Source organism: Condylura cristata, unplaced genomic scaffold (genome assembly GCF_000260355.1).
Source record: "Condylura cristata isolate star-nosed mole 26May11 unplaced genomic scaffold, ConCri1.0 scaffold00005, whole genome shotgun sequence".
In the NCBI taxonomy this organism is placed as follows: domain Eukaryota; kingdom Metazoa; phylum Chordata; class Mammalia; order Eulipotyphla; family Talpidae; genus Condylura; species Condylura cristata.
The window spans coordinates 67796787-67813889 of NW_004567106.1; the positions used below are offsets into that span (position 1 = coordinate 67796787).

The following is a 17103-nucleotide window of genomic DNA, read 5'->3' on the forward strand; positions in this document are numbered from 1 at the left end:
CTTACTGTTTCCTGCATTCTTGGGTCGCTGTGTCTGGGAAGTAAAGTCCTAGAGAGTGTTTGCTTCGGAGGCTGTTGACAAGGAGATTTTTGCTTTCTGGGTTGTGGAGACCAAACGCCTCTACAGAGGGATGACTTCCGGCCCAAACGCCTCTACAGAGGGATGACTTCCGGCCCAAACGCCTCTACAGAGGGATGACTTCCGGCCCAAACGCCTCCACCGAGGGACGACTTCCTGCCGCTCCAAAAGCTGCTGAGCTTCCCGCGCAGGTCTCTTTCAGCCCAAGGACCAGCATTGGTTTCTGTGTCTGTGTTTCCATCGTGCTTGGAGTATTTTCCTCTTTGATTACAAAATCTACACATGCTTGTTGTTGAGAATTTGGAGCCATAGCAAAGGATAAAGAAGACCATAAAAATCGCCCGTAATTCCCTTCCAACACTATTCATCTTTGGGCATATTTTCTTTTGATCTTTTCCCCCCTGGCTTATTATTACCATCATTAGTATTTATGATCATTATTATTATTATAAATTTGGGACCAGACAGAATATATAATTTCATATCTTGCTCTTTTCAACATCATTTAATTTCTTGAAAAACATCATTTTTATGCCTACATAATAGCCTATAATGTGAGTGTACCATAATTTATTTAACTAGTTCCCAATTATTGGAATAGTTTAAGTTGTTTTCAGTTTTCACAGTGGGGTTTTTAATGTCTGCAATACATTTCTTACATAAAAGGATATGATTGGTCAGCTTATAACATTGGGAAATTAATACTCCACTAGAGAGTATTTGCAAATGACTTTTATTTCTCAAACTAATTTACTATATAGAAATATGGGAATTTCTATATACAAAGCTAGTCTCTACCCTTCATCTCTACCTAGCTATCTATTCCCATATACCCACAAATACACTAGGCTACTTTAAATTCATATTTATATACGCAGTAATGACATCTCCTTAACACAAACATTCTTTAATTTTGAGAAGTGATCCCTGCAGGGCACTAAAAGTTGGGTAAATTATAGGTGTGTCTAACAATTTATTCTGGCACAAATCAAGTAAACTTGATCATTCACATGTCATACGAAGGTGAGCGTATCTTCCAGCTGAGTAGTAGTAGACTTTCCAAAGAGGAACAGAATGTTCTTGAAGGGTAATCATCCAGGTGGCTCCAGCACAGAGTGGACGAAGAAGAAAATTGAGAAGGAGATTGTGCTGGCTTGACAGTCAGGCAGGAAGGAGCCTGAGTTACGCCTTCCACTTGGACTTGTCAGCAGGAAGCCACCCAAGAGTGTGTGATCTCCGCTTTAGGAGAATGACTCTAGTTACAGAGTTGCGTTGGAGCAGAGAAATCCTGAAGAGAAGGACTTGGTGGGTGGATCAGCATGGAGGAGAGGAAGTGGAACTTGCTGGGTTCCTGCTCAGGGTCAGATATTATATCTGGCATTTTATGGAAGTTGGCTCCTTCTTTCTCTTGTACGTAGAGGTGGAGAGATTAAGGACTGCCAACATCACATGATCAGAAAAGCACGGCGCAGGGGGTGGGGTGAGATGAGGCAGAGGTGGGGGTGAAAGTGGGAGACCTGAATTAGTTACTTTGAACTTGGCAGCTGGTCAGAAATGAAAGGGGCAAGTCAGGAGGAGGATTCAAATGGCCACTGTGGTTTGGAGGACAGATGGTGATTGTGGTGATGCCGCTGACACCCGTGAAGGGGAGGTGCTGTGAGCGTGAAGGTGAGGGCTTGGGGTTTTGTGGTTCAGCATGAGAAGCATAAGCACAGCATTCTTGCCCACATGTCCAGGAGCCAGGAGAAAGCATCCCCTGAAATGCAGTTAAGAGAGATCAGAGGGGTATAAGGGTACAGGCAGATTGACAGAGTACACTGCTGAGGGGAGCAGCGGGCGAGTCAAGAGAGGTCTGCCGTGCCATGTGGATCTCCTCCGGGGCAGGCGGGGATCGAACTCATGCAGAAGTGGCTTTAGTTTCTTAGTGCTGTGCTTTAACCCACTGTGCCACCATGGAGGGCCCATAATGCTATGTTTTAACCCATTGTGCCACCAGGGAGAGCCCAGCATTATAAATTGTTCTGCTCACCACCAGAAGTCTAGTTTCCATCCAGCACCATAATTGATGGGAACTTTTCTCCCCAGGTGTTGCTCTCCTCCCTTCCTTTCTGGTAACTGCTATTTGGTTCTCATAATCTAAGAGTTAGTTTTTATTTTGTTTGTTTTATTAGTTTTGTTTGTCTTTCACATATGAGTGGAGTCACACGCTGTTGTTTCTATCACCTGATTTTTTTTCCCTTAGCATAATGCCCTCTAGGTTCATCCAGGTTGTTGCAAATGGTAGGATTTCACCTTTTAAATGGCTGTATAGTATTCCATTGTGCATATATGCCCTGTCTTCTTTATCTCCTCGCCTGTTGATGAGCACTTAGTTATTTACAGCTATTGGCTGTTGCAAATACTCACCCATTCCCGCTTCTGTCCCAAATATCGATCTTTATCCCTTCTTGTTTCTCTCTTAACTCGCTTGCCCCATGGCATACATGCATGTGTGTGTGTGTGTGCATGTGTGTGCTTTGTGTGTCTATTTCTAGGCCTTACTCCCTCAGGATCTACTTTATGGAAGCCTCTAAGTAAGATACAAATACCATCCTCACCACAGTCTTGAGGTAGAGACTGTCATTATCCCTGCTCACAGATGAGGAAACTGAGGCACTGAGATGTTAAGGTCATGCTCCTTGTAAGTAGTAGATATGGGATTCAAGCCCAGACATTCTGACCCTCTGAACTTAGTGTCTTTCAGCTAAGCTCTGCTGTCCACCTATCTCGAGCGGAAGGAGGACTTCCCTGAGTGTGCAGCTCTGATCTTCTGGTTGGGATAAGACTCAGAGCAGACAAAATGATGTCATCTCTGGTATCTTCAGCTTCATCCTTTCTGCTAATTCTTCTCCTCTACATAGATTTTGTAGACTTTAAAAAAAAAAAAAGTCTTCTTCATTCTATATTCCACAGTCTCACTCCATTTTGCTCTCCCCCCCCCCCATTAGCCTATTGAAAGTGTACTACTTAAGAGGCAATTTTTTTTTCTTTACTTCCCATGCATTCCTAGTAACTCAATGAGAATGACTTCCACTAAAAGAGCGTTTGCCAACATCACCCCCCTGGGTGTAAAACTAGTAAGCTCCATATGTGAAGAGGACATGCCAGTTTTAGGAACTGCCGTGCTCCCTCTTGCTAGCACGAAACCTGGCATACAACCAGTGCTCAGCAAGCCCTTGCTGAGTTTTTATGACATTATGTCTTATTTGATCTCAACAACATCAGCCATCATTGAAACCCTTTCTTCCTGCTCTGGCCATGAGCTCATTCGTGCTGGACTTTGCTCATTCTCCTTCTCAGTCCCTTCATTATTGGTGTTCAGGTCCTGACCTTGGCCTTTTTTTTTTTTTTTTAAAGATTTATTTATTTGTGCATACAGAACTGGGGTACAGGCCAGAGGCTCAGGGGCGGCGAGAGGCTTCACCAGAGACAGAGTGGGGAACAGAACAGGCAGGTAGATGAAGTACACTGCTGAGGGGAGCAGCGGCAGGTCAGGAGAGGTCTGCCGCGCCATGTGGTCACCTCCGGGGCAGGTGGGAATCGAACTCATGCAGAAGTGGCTTTAGATTCTCAGTGCTGTGCTTTAACTGCGCCACCAGGGAGGGCCAGCCTTTTTTTTTTTTTTAATGCTCATCTTTTTACACCTGCTCTGGGAGAACAAGTATTCATCCCTCCAGCTTTAACTATCAGAGTCTGGTATCTGTATCTCAAGTACCAATCTCTTTCCCAGACACAACGCCCGAACACCTTCAACTGAGCATCTACGAGGTACTTGACAAACACATCCTTCTCTTTCAAGACCTGTCCTTTCCAGCTTCCCTCCAAAAAAAGGGGGCAGGCAATAAAAAATGTCAACATAGAAGATTACACTGTGCCTCTTTGGGTCAGTGAAATCACCAGTTTCCCATCATCCAAGCCAGAAACCTGGGAGTCGCTTGCTCCCCCTTACCCCACCCACACCTCCCACCCCTGTGCTACAAGAATTTAGCTTGGTGTAGCAAGTACTTCTTTGTTTCTAAACGATCATTGCAGCAGGTCAGGAAAGGAAGCTCTGTCCTCCATGCACAAATATGTCCACAGTTTGGCCAAGGAGGAGCAGGGCAGGTCTTTAGCTGTCACTGTTCAAAGGAAAGTTGAGTGACAGCATGTCTTGAAAAAGACAGCACCCATGAGAAGGAACCGGTGACCTGGCCTGAGGTTTCCATCCTCTGTGGTGGTTCAGGTTAGGGCCAGTTGCCTTGTGACTTGTACTTAGAACATTAAGAGTCCACAGGCTCACATCTCCCAAAGAACTTGAAGTCTGATTGTTACAGTACTGCATCATCATTGTCCATAAGAACAAACAAAACCAAACATAGAGGACCGGAAAGTCTCCCTGTTGTTACTTGCGGCCCTTCTCCCTCCTCTTTCCCTTGGGGGTCAAATCTGGGTGCACACCACACCCCCACATTCAGGGGCCTGTAGACTTGGGAGGCTTTTCTGTTATTTTTCATTTAATGTTCCTCTTTGAACTTTTTCCGTGTCATCGACATTCTTCTAAAGAATATTTTTGCTGGTCGTGTAATATTCTGTTCCTGTTATTAAGGGTTAAGTCCCACCCTGGTCTTTGAAGTGGCCTGGGGTCTGGAAGGGACTGAAGAGTGGGATGAGCCCAGGCAGACTAAGGTCCTTTCCCAAACCAGCCTCTTATTAACTGTGAGGCCTTGATCAACTGGATTTCCCTTCTCAAAATGAGTAAAGCAGCACCTACCTCCAGAACACCTGGGAGACGAAGGGACGTGAGTGATGTGAATTGCTCAACACGGTTCCTACACACGGTAAATACACAATAAATGTTCATTTTTATTTATCTTTCCTTTTCCCAGGTTTTTGAATTCTTTGCTATCAGCCACTTCTCAGGCACCTGCAGCATTTTTCTGGAAAGCTGCCCATGAGTTTTAAATCTCCTGTCTTCTGATTGCTTTGTGGAGACTATCTGGGGTGCATTCTTGCCAAGTCACCCTGGTTTCTGTGCTCTGCACTCAGAACAGCTGTCAGTGGCATGGCGTAGGAGGAGAAATGGGTGGGACAGGCAGACAGCGAGTACAGTGTCTAGCTCACAGCTCACCCAGACAGGGAGCCAGGTGCCAGGCCCGTCCCCCAGGTTGCCCCTCACGCTGAGCCCACTGCCTTTCATCATCACCTCTGCAGTTCATGTGGCTGCGAGGGGAGCTATTTGGATTTATGCTTTGGGGTAGAGGGGCTTGAGTCTCTGCCTCTCAGTTCTGGGTTTTTCCTGCTTCTTTCTTCTCTCCAAGCACTTAGCTGCTGACCCAGCTTTCATCAGGAGCAAACAAATTTTGCAATTTGCCTTCCATTGTTTTGACAATGGATGTGATTTGTATGTGGCAGCCGCGGATAATATCTCTATTTATGGCAGCTCTCTAATCCGGAGGTAGGCTTGAGAAGGAGGAAGCATCAAGCCTGTCTTCTGACCCAGAAACCACTTCTCGTTTCTACAGCAACTACCACTATCTGTTCTGCCACGTGGGTCAGGGAGCAGAAAGGCCTGTTGTGTTCCTATCCCAGGGGGGTGGTCCTGTGTGTGCATATTAACCTCAGGAGTCCCTCTGTGCAATCTGGACCTATGTTAATGTGTCCTTGTTATGCAGTAAACAGCTATGTTGGGGTATGACGTGACATTTACCACTGGCTTTAAAGATAATGTCAGATTGGAGGAGAGACAAATCGGCTTCAAGTCACCATGACATCTGAGTCACTGAAGTGGGTAAATTAGGTACATGGTCCTCACCTGACTTTATTCCATGGCACACACATATTGAGTAATTGCCACAGGTGATCTCACTTAGCAAACATTGATGGAGTACCTGCGCCTGTCAGTGCACTGGGGACTGAGAAGACAAGTCAGATGGGCCCACAGCCTTAACAGATTTATGGTTATTGGAGGGAAGGAGAAGTGGTCACAGTGAAGTGTCAAGCAGCATGTCAACCAGGTGCTACAGGAGCCTGAGCACGGGTCATTGTCTCCTGACAGCCTGGAAGCCTCCCAAACACTTACCAGACCTTGCCCAGTGGAGCATGTGGGCAGCCATGTTGGCAGAGAGCACAGTGCCACTGAGGAAACAGGCAGGAAAGTGCCAGGCTACTCAGGGAATTAACATATTGCTGGCTAAGACTGGAACCCGGCAGCTGAGAGCAAGATGGGAGTCAGGTGTGATCAGAGGCAGCTCTAAGCCTTTTAAGATTCAAAGCCTCAAGTCAGCACTTTGTCATAGAAGCCTCAGGGTCATTTGCTTTTCATCTAAAAACACAATTTTTAATCCTACATTAGGATATTTGCACTGTGGGAGAAAGCGTCAAAATCTCCCATTAACTACTTTGGGTCAAAATCTCCCATTAACTACTTTGCTGTTTCAGTTTTCCTTAACTAGATTACTGGAACTCTCCCAACAGAGTTTCGGTCTTGTTCGCCTCTTCCTTCTGGATCAGTGTGGTGCCCCCTCCAAGCACCCAGTCCGTGGCCGCCATGACCATGATTCTCTGCCAGGAGCCCCAGCTGCTTGGGGCCTCGGAGGAAAGGAAGCATATTCCTCCAGGGTGGCTGCTTTTCAATATTAATAAATTGAAAAATCAAACCCTCAGCCTCTCCAAGAACCCCAAAGACACAAGAGCAGATTCCAGAAGCCTGCTCCCTGTGGGTGCCCAGTCCTCGTGACACCCACATGCAAGGGATGTGTGTGTGGACATGAAAAGAACTTTTGTACTTTAGTAGCGGTAACTTTGTGCCAGGTACTGTCCTAAGCCACTGACACATATTAACTTATTTAATCTCTTAATCGCCTCCTGAAGTGGGCCTCTCACGTCCACTTACACATGCAGAAACCGAAATCCAGAGACATGGACCAGTTTGCTCAAGTTCACGGTCAACACTTGAATGAAGGCGGGGCAGTTCCAGGAATTCGAGCTTCCAGCCCCATCTTCTGAGTCTCTGTGTGGTCACCCAGAATCGGGACCCCACTTCCTTCAGAGATGGTTGCTGTGCCGTAATGTGTTCCTGGAATATTCCTGCTCATCTAACCCGCTTGTCCTGTGCTGTTCCACAGCTAGCTGATTGAGTACTCACTGTCTCTGTGTCTTATATCCCAGATCAACACCCTGGGGCAAAAAAAAAGTCGTGATTTCTGTCCTGGGCACCTTGGTGTACCCTCCACTTCCTTTGACCGTGAGCCCCCAGAGACAGATTCGTTTGTGGAAAAATGTCCAGCTCCAGGGCAGTGACAGCCCCTATCCTTGTGGCCTGGCGCATGCTCACGTCACACAGAAGGGAGAGCTCCCTTCAAACAAGCTCACACGAGGCTCTGGATGGCTGGAGGGAGCACTCACCACACAGAGGGAGGACTCACCCCAGGCAGCCATCAGAGGGGGACCATGGCCTTTTAATTTTTTAAGATTTTTTAAAAATTTATGCATGCAGAACAGGGGTCCAGGCCAGAGATGAAGGCGTGGTGAGAGGATTCACCAAGACAGAGCGGGAAGCAGAAGAGGCAGATCGATGAAGTATACTGCTGAGGGGAGCAGCAGGCGGGTCAGGAGAGGTCTGCCGCGCCATGTGGGTCACCTCCAGGTGGGGATCGAACTCACACTGAAGCGGCTGTGGCCAGCTTGCAGTGCTGCACTTTAACCAGCTGCACCACCAAGGAGACCCATAGGGGACCATGGCTTTGCTGGTCACCCCATACTGTTGACCCTGGGGCCATCCGTTGCCTGTCCTCCCTCCCCATCTCCAGTCCTTACCATTCCAGCAAGATCTAAAGCATACATACCCTCACCACTGCTGTTTTTTTTTTTTTTAAGGGGAAAACAGAAATTCTAATCAGCATCGCTTTTTGGTACAAGGTCTTTAAAGAGCAAATAGAAAGATATTCCGAGCCTATATATATATATACACACACACATATGTGTGCGTGATATATATATATATATATATATATATATATATATATATATATTCCCCTTCCCTATGTGACTATGTGTTTATTTAAATGCAGATATCCTGGTTCCCCCGTGTAGACTGGCAAGTAATACCTTTCAATTTAAATGTTAATAGGAGTGTAAACTTCAAAATCAAAATTTTTCCATGAGGGAGAGCTGCTTTTTCTGGTTCTGTTTAATCGTTCTCTGCCTTTCCTCCTCCACCCTCCTTCAGTACCTCTTCTGCCCACCCCCTTTCCACTGTGCTGAACTAAATTATTTTTCTAAAAAGTTTCGAATGTACCTTTCTCATTTTGAAATTAAGGATGTTAAACATCCTGGTTATGGAACATATAATGGACTCAAACCCAACGCGATTCAAAGATTTTTCATATCTCAGCCTTCCCGGCTCTTCCCAGGACTATTCTTGGGTCAAACCACATAATATTTTCCCCAGACTTCAAGTGAGTTTGACTCCCTGCGCTTTTATCAAGGCAGGAAGAGATGGAGAAAGAGGTGACAAGCTATGTGTCCCTGGGCCAGTGGACCATCATGAAGAATAAAAAGGGCAGTTTCGGCCCTCCCTGGTGGTGCAGTGGATTAAAGCACAGCACTGAGAAGCTTAAGCCACTTCTGCCTGAGTTCGATCCCCGCCTGCCCTGGAGGAGATCCACATGGCGCGGCAGACCTCTCCTGGCCCGCCCGCTAGACCTCTCCTGGCCCGCCCGCTGCTCCCCTCAGCAGTGGACTTTGATCATCTGCCTGTTCTGCTCCCCACTCTGTCCCTGGTGAATCCTCTCACCCTCCACATCTCTGGCCTGTACCCCAGTTCTGTATGAATAAATAAAATCTTTTTAAAAAAGGCAGTTTCTTCCTCCTGTAGGACCAGCAGGGACACATCCCCGTACCTGCACACCATGGTTCTTCTAAGCCTGGTAGAGAAATCTCAACAACATCAGTTGGATAAGCAAAAGACCAAATTACATACACACCCGGCGAGAATTTTCCATGGGTGTAAGTTCTGAAGTCAACGGAGCAAACTAGAGGCTTTTTGTGCCAAGTTGAGGAATGGGGTGGGGGTCTGACAGGAAGGCTCACAGGACAGAACCAGATGTTTGGTAACCAGATGTTTGTCCTGCCAGGTAGAACAGCTCCTAACGAGAAAGGTTACTTCTGGCAATCTTCATTCTTCTAGGTAGTGAAGGGAGGGAGTAATAGAACCTGTGGAAGAAGGGTCTTGACCGACCTCAGCTCACAGTGACCCCCATGCCCAGATGACGCATTTCGGAGGGCCTGTTCCCAGCATCTTGGGGCGGCCTCTCTGTACACTTTGGGGAAGGCTAGCCCTCATTCCTAAAGAGAGGACTGATGCGGGGAAACACAGATGGTGGAGGTGGGAGGTCTGCGTCTGGGCCAGCCTGTGAGTGGAGTGGCCACTGGAATGAACTCAAGCGCAAGGGGAGAAAGCAACAGTGATAAAGACCATGGAAATAATGCCAAATGTCTTAAGTTCAATATTGGCTTCCTAAGGGCCTCACCTACCCCATTCTGTGAGAGACTCTGTCTTCCTCTTTCCTTTAATTCTTTTGTTTTTAAAGATTTGTTTTTTTATGCACATGGAACTGGGTACAGGCCAGAGTGCAGGGGCGGTGAGAGGCTTCACCAGAGACAGAGTGGGGAGCAGAACAGGAAGATGTACTGAAATATGCTGCTGAGGGGAGCAGTGAAGAGACAGGAGAGGTCTGCTGCGCCGTGTGGGTCACCCCCAGGGCTGGGAATTGAGCTCATGCTGAGGCAGCTGTCACCAGCTCTGTAGTGCTGTGCTTTAACTGGTTGTGCCACCAGGGAGGCCCCTCCTTTCATTTCTTGACTTTCTCTTTCCTTCCTTTCCTCATGGATTATTTTTATTCTGTTATCTTGGGTACATCTTGTAAGCCGCAAGTCTTTTTTGGGAATAGGATCGGATTATGAACACATACATTAGAATTGCTTTTACAAGGTAAATTGTAATCACTTTGTTTATTATTTTAAATCACTATTTTTGTTCTCCAGATAGTTCTGGAGACTTTAATCTGTCCACTTCTCCTAGTGTCTTAAATGCTGGCTACCTGATAGTGATGTTTAAGCTTGAGATTGAAAAAGCTTTTATTTCAAGGAACGTTCTCCAAAAAGCAGACTTTTCAAGGAAAGAAACTAATTTTGTTTTCCAGATTAAAACACTGGAGATTCATACTGACTTGCCTCCATGACCCACTCTTTTTTTTTAAGTAATTTTTTTATTGGTCAGGGTGAGAAATAATGAAACCTTTTTTTTTTCTTACATCGTTGTTTATTTTTATACAACCCTTGGTTTCTCCCCTCAAGTGTAGTCCCCACAAATCTTCCACCAGCACATCACTCCATGCATCGTCACCCTAATCCCTGTGCTCTTCTGTCTCCTACTTTGACCCCTTCTCTCTCCTCCCCTGCTGTTTGTCTCAGATCGATAATTTGCTGCTAGTTTTGCCTTTTTTATCCTGAGCCTTTGTTAAGTTTCCGTTCATTCCTCCTATAACTGAAATCATCTGATATTTTTCTTTTTTCCCTCTGGCTTATTTCACTGAACATGATCCCTTCCAGCTCCATCCACATTGCTGCAAGTGGCACAAGTTTATCTTTTTGATTACTGAGTAATATTCCATTGCTCACTCTTAAAAACAAATAAGTATACTTAATTCCCCTCTGAAGAAACTCAAAATGCTCACAGGCACGATATTATTAGGGAGAAAAAGAGTAGAAACTTGAATTAGAACGAACCTGGTGACCACTGTTCAATATTCTCACAACCCCTGTTTAGATCTAATTTATTCATATTCAAATATTTAAATTATTCATAGTTAAGTTATAACATTAATAAACAAAGGTTCACTCATGGTATACCTTGGGGTCTGGATGATATTGGAAATGCCTGTTTTTCTTTGCTTGTTTTCTTGCTAATGAAAGCAATAACTGTTTGTCATAGAAAATATGTACATAGATATAAAGAGCGAATTTCACCTCTCCTAAATCTTTTCAATAGTCTCCTGTTCTGATTTCATGGCCAAGATATGCTCTACCCTTGTCTCTCTGGAGACAATAATTTCAATTTATTGTTTCTCCCCCTGCTTGATTCCTCGAGGTCTTTTCTCTCCCCTTCCATCTGGTCCTCATCAGAAAGGCCTCTGACAGCGTCAGGCTGCAGGAAGCCGCGTGGAAGAGCTTGAGGTCTCAAGGTTAAGCCGCCAGTCTGTGCCCAGCCACAGCATCGCCCCGTGTGGGACAAGCCTCAGCCAGGCCACCGGCCCTCCCTCCCTCCCTGCAACTCACTACTCCTAGGGCCTCTGCTCCACCTCCATTTCCATTTTACTCCCAGAGGGGTGTGCCCGGTGGTGTGAAATGTTTGGGGAGAGAAGAATCAAGTTCCATCTCAAGCAGCTTCCACCAAATCCTCGCCTCCCTCCACTCTGCTTAACCTTCTGACCCAAAAGAAAAAGGCCTGTTGGTACCAGCTCCTGAGCCTTTGGGGGGGCTGGGAAAGGGGGGGCGGTTTGCAGCTTCCCCGTCACTGGCCGGAGATTGGCACTTTAGCTTCTGCTGAGCCGATTGCACTGTCCATCAGCTGTGCAGTTCCCAATCTTGTTACTGCTGACACCTTCTCCGCTCCTACTTTCTCCGTCTTTGTGGATTTCTGTTCTTTCAAAAAATCTTTTAACTAGAGTCCTGGCTTCCGCCGGGAGGGAGAAAGCTGGCTACGTTTGTTCAGTCTGTCATGATGACCCACTAGGTCTTCAATTACACTGTAAATTTTATTTCCCCCACAACCCGACGGCCGTCTCACTCTTCTTCCCCTCCACTGGTCCGAGACTGTCAATAAATTATCTCGCTCCTTTGGCTCTCGCGCTCCTGATCTGTAAAATAAGACTAGTCCTTGCCCTGCCTGTCTTATAAGCTGGTGCTCCGGGAGCCCAGAGCTTCGCATTCGTCAAAGGACAAAATAACCAGCCGGACGTGCAGCTGTGCCCAGCAAAATCGGACCCGAGGGTGACGGCGGGTACCCCAGCAGGGCAGGTATCTGGTTTGCATCCTCCTCTCCAGATCAACAGCTGGCAGGACCCTCCGCTTCTGCTGAAGAAGCCCGTGGGCAACAGCGTAGGGCACCTCTTGATAATTCGTGTGAAGGGCCGCCCCCCGCCCATTTCCTACCGGGACTCCGATCACATTATGGCCTCACACCGCTGGGAAGAGAAGTTCTCTTCATGTCTCTGCTTTGCTGCCTTCTCTGTTTACTCTCAGCAAAACGCTTTGCTTTCCTCCCACAACCACAGCTTCCCTCTTTCTGATTTCCCCTTCCCCACCCCTGTCCTGGACTTACCTCCCAGGGGTCTGCAGAACCCAGGAGCAAGGTCAAGTGCGGCAGCAGGCAGCCTGGCCTGCACAGGGCGTCTGTGGTGCTGCGGGGCCCCGGAGCCGCCTCCGCTCAGAGGGAACCACTGGTGAACTGTCCCGGCCCGCTAGTCCGGACGGGTTGGCCCATCGAGAGGGGTCCGTGTTCACTGCGGGCGCAGCTCAGGCCCCCTGGCTGGGGTCTGCTGTGCTGGCCGAGGACGCGGGAGCCCGAGGGACTAAAGCTGGTGGCCGTGGGGCAGTGGCGGGGCCCGGAGGCCACAGCTGACAGGCGTGTTCCCCTCGATAGCCGGCCCGCTTGGGGGTGGCGCATGCACCCCAGGAACCTGCTTGGGAAGCGTGTTTAGGTGAGGCCCCCAGGGGCTCTCGACAGTCTCCTCTGGCACCAGGCCTCCTAAACGAAGGCTGTGGCGCTGACGACCCGACCTCTTGGGCCACTGCACATGGCCCCGGCGCCTGCCTCTCCCCACTGGCTGGGCAGAGCGGGAAACAGCGGTGGCTCTGGGGGTGCTGCTGGTCCTGGGAGCTGAGACCTGCCTCCTGCCCCAGCCCCTGTTCACAGTGACAGGCGCAGGCTGTCCTCGTCCAGCCGCAGGGCCCACCTACTCCTGGGGCTTCCGTGTCTGACCTTCCATGTCTGGACAAAGTCCCTCCAGGCGGGGGCAGGACCAGGGGTCTTGAGCTTGATGGCAGGATCGGCTATGGCCCCCGATGGGTGAGAGGGGCCTGGGGGGGAATGGCCACCACATGACGTGTGTGGATTTGGAGGTGTTCCCCACAGAAACTTGGGGTGCTTGTTTCCCAGGGATGCGAAGAGATGCCCCAGGCTTGCTTGGGGTGCTGTAGTTGGTGCCTCCTTCCTTTGAGAGAGAAGATGCCGTGGGGTCCCCCAGGCTGCTCTGGCATTCTGCAGCCCCCGCACCACCTGGGCCCTGGGGCAGAGGCTCAAAGTGCCTTGGTCCTGGTTGGCGCCATCCGCAGGCGGGGCCGGGGCTGGCGGGCTGGCTCGATGTGGCTGGTGGATCCCACGGGGCCCGCAGGGCAGCCAGGGAGCTGGGACACGCGGGCCAGATGTGCCTCCGCAAAGCAGGCCTGCTTGTGCAAACCCACCTGCTCCGGCAGGTGCTCCTGGGCCCGGGACGCGTGGACCTCGCCCCCGGCTCTGACCCTGTCTTCTGCTTGCTTCACAGACCTGCGCAGGATGACGGCCGGCTTCATGGGCATGGCGGTGGCCATCATCCTCTTCGGCTGGATCATCGGCGTGCTGGGCTGCTGCTGGGACCGAGGCCTTATGCAGTACGTGGCAGGGCTGCTCTTCCTCATGGGAGGTAAGGCTGCAGCAGGGCTGGGAGGAGGGGGGCACCAGTGAGTGGAGGGGTGCGGGCTCCTGGGATTCTGGGAGAAAGGCCGGGGCCGTGCAGGCTGCACACGAAGAGCGTGCTCTGTGGGGACTCTTCTCATTTGTGCAGTCGTCAAGCATTGCGTGAGGTCTGCTCAGCGGCACCTCGCTGTACCAGCTCCTGGGATGCAAAGCTTAATCAGAGCTGGCCCTGCCCCTCGAGGGTCTGACTGCTGTGTGGGTGAGGTGGTGGCTGTGCCCTGGAGCGGGGTCCGGAGGGACACACAGGCATTTTAGGCACCTTGAGACTGTGGGGTGGGAACCAGGTGCCGCCCAGACAACGCCCCCTTCAAAAGTCTACAAGCTCTTTGGCTGTTTCTTTACAAAGTGCAGTGCATACTCAATAAAAGAGCCTGAAAACCCCCGTCCTAGGTGTTGGCCTGAGAGGAATGAAAACCTGTGTTCACACGAAAGTAGGGATACAGATGTTGGCAGTAGCTTTCTTCATAACCACTCCAAGCGGAACTAATTCAATGCCCTCCTGCTGATGGAGAGATAAGCACATTTTGGGGTGGCCAAGCAGGGGAATAGGACCCAGCAACAAGAACCACTGAAAAACACAATGACTGGCCGAATGGCAAATGCAGCATGTGAAGTAAAAGCAGCTCGACTTAAAAAGCTAGAAAGCCTGCAATTCCATGCACCCAGAAAAGGCAAAATTATAGGAACAGAAGACATGGGAGGTTGCAGAGTTTGGAAGGGGGAGGAGTGGGCAATTATAAAGGGGTGTCGTGGGGGAGGTGGTGGAACCAACTGTCTCGTCTCTGGTGCTGGCTGTGCGCCCGCGAGCATTTGCCTGAGCTCACGGAACTCTGCTCTGCCAGGAGTGAATCTATGGTTTGTAAATCTTCAAAAGGGAAGTCAAACAAGAAAAGAAACTTAAGAAACATGTCAATTATAAACAGGAACAAATCCCCAAAGCAAGTGTATCTTCATCCTTGATGTAGGGGTCCCCTACGACTACTAAATGCTGCTGCACTTCCCAAGGGGGGGGGGGGAGCCTGAGCTTCTCCCGGGCACATGTCTCCCCTGCTCGTGCCTCAGAGCCAGTTCAGCCGGCTTAGAGGGGTTTAGACCAGGCGAGGCAGATGCTCTTCGGGAATAGGTCGAGTCCACGGGAGTGAAGTTCATGCACGGCAGGTGCACTGCTCTCCTCCCTGAAGAGCGAGAAGGTACTTTCTGGCCTCGGGGTTTGAGGCTCAGGCCAAAGCAGTAGCTGAACAGGGCGGCCCCTCCCGGTCCCCTCTGGGAGAAGCAGACCCAAGCATGGGTGCAGCTGGGCACAGCAGGGTGGGGCTTGGACAAAGGAATGGGGAATATTCGTGGAAGAAAGCCCTGCAGGCTGACCGTGGTCACTTAGAGTGGGGCCCCGGGCCCAGGGCAGCTCCTTCTGAACTGCCCACCCTGGTTTCTGAGCCAAGGAGGAGCCAGCTGGGGAAGGAAGTGGGGTCGCCCTGGGTGTCCAGGGAGACCTCTGCCTGGGAATGGAGGTGAGTGGGGTGCAGTCCTGCTTGAGCAAGCGGGGTCTTCAGAGAGCCACCAGTCCCCCATAGATGCAATGCCTGTTTTATGCAGAGCTTGGGGAGGAAGGGCATGACACCACTCTTTCTAGTACTTTCCAGCCCTCCGCTGGTCTCCCACAGAGACAGAGCCCCACAGTCCCCTTGCCTGTGTCCTGGTGAACAGGGCTCACGCAGCCCTCATCTCCTGGCCTGCGGGGGCCACAGCGGGACCCTCCTTGTGCCCACCTTCCAACCCAAATCTTACCTGGACCCCGAAATGTGAGGAGACAAAGCCGCGTATCTCTTGTGGTTTCTCTCTGAGGCTGGTTTGGTTGTGCAGAGCCGTGTGAGCCCTGCCGGATGGGCACCAGTAAAGCCGGGCTGGCCTGGGGCTCTGGAGAGGCCTGCACGAATCCCAGCAAAGCTGAGCAAACAGCCCTGGGCAGAGCGGGATCCCCAGAGCCAAAGCCAGACTCTTCCATCCCTGTTCCTTCCTTGGTTTTTCTAATGCCAGAATGTTCTGGCTCCCCGCTGCCCAGGTGGGGGCCTGGGGCACACATCTGCCTTGTGCTCCTCTCCAGGACACCTCAACTTTTCGGCTCAGATGACTTCATTCTGGGCCACAGCGGCATCTGTGACGGGTCATGTCTCTGGTCCTGCCAACCACACATCGCTGAAGCAGGGGCCCTGGGGACACTCCCCGCTCACCTGAGACCTTGGGTGGGAACTCTGCTCTGAGGCAGTGGGGAGCAGGAGGTACCTGAAGCCCTGCACCCCTACCCTTAGCAGCCTGGGGGCCTGGGGAGGGCAGTCTGCAGGCCCTGGGCTCTGTGGCCACTCATGGTCTCCCTGCAGGGTGAAGGAGCAACAGCCTGCTACCCTCTTGCCTGGGGTGTGGTTCTTTATTGCACACATTCCAATCAGTGATTGGAATTTATTTAATAATTTAATTTCACATATATTTTGGGATCCGGAAAATACTTATATGTGTACATTAATATAATAATCGTAATAAAGTAAAAAAGAATATCAACTAACAGCTGGGAAGCTTTCTTAAAAATCCAGAGGCTGGCCCTCCCTGGTGGCGCAGCGGGTTAAAGCACAGCACTGAGAAGCTAAAGCCACTTCCGCATGAGTTCGATCCCCGCCTGCCCCGGAGGTGACCACATGGCGCAGCAGACCTCTCCTGACCCGCCCGCTGCTCCCCTCAGCAGTGTACTTCATTGATCTGCCTGTTCTGCTCCCCGCTCTGTCTCTGGTGAAGCCTCTCACTGCCCCTGAGTCTCTGGGCTGTACTCCAGTTCTGTATGCACAAATGAATAAATCTTTAAAAAAAAAAAAAATCCAGAGGCTGGAGCTATAGGAGCTGAAGCCCTATAGCTTGGGGCAAGGCTGTCGTCAGGTGCAAACAGGGGTTGGAGCCAGAGGAGTGCCAACTTGCGATTCTCTCCTGCTCTAAAATGCTACTGTGCTGGGGATGAACCAGTGGGCCAGGACCTGGCATGGTCTGCTTGCTTCCCCCCCCCACTCTACCAGCTTGTGGTGTTCCCAGAGCCCCGTGCAGGTAGTAGTTAGTGGGGCGAACAGCATCCGTGTGCCCTTTCACCCCGCAACTCCTTGGCTCAAGGCCTAGGCCACGGATATTCTTATTCAGATGTACAATGAATGGACTAAGGTGCTTAGGGCAGTGTG

The 17103-nt window shown here is 50.0% G+C and overlaps 1 protein-coding gene across 1 annotated transcript in view; it reads left to right on the top strand.

Annotated features, from left to right (window-relative positions):
* TMEM178B (transmembrane protein 178B) overlaps positions 1–17103 on the top strand; it is a 310923-nt gene that overhangs the window by 269463 nt on the left and 24357 nt on the right. The window contains exon 3 of the mRNA XM_004677091.2: positions 13701–13838. Within this exon, the coding sequence (XP_004677148.1) occupies positions 13701–13838 (138 nt within the window). The remainder of the gene's footprint in view (positions 1–13700; positions 13839–17103) is intronic.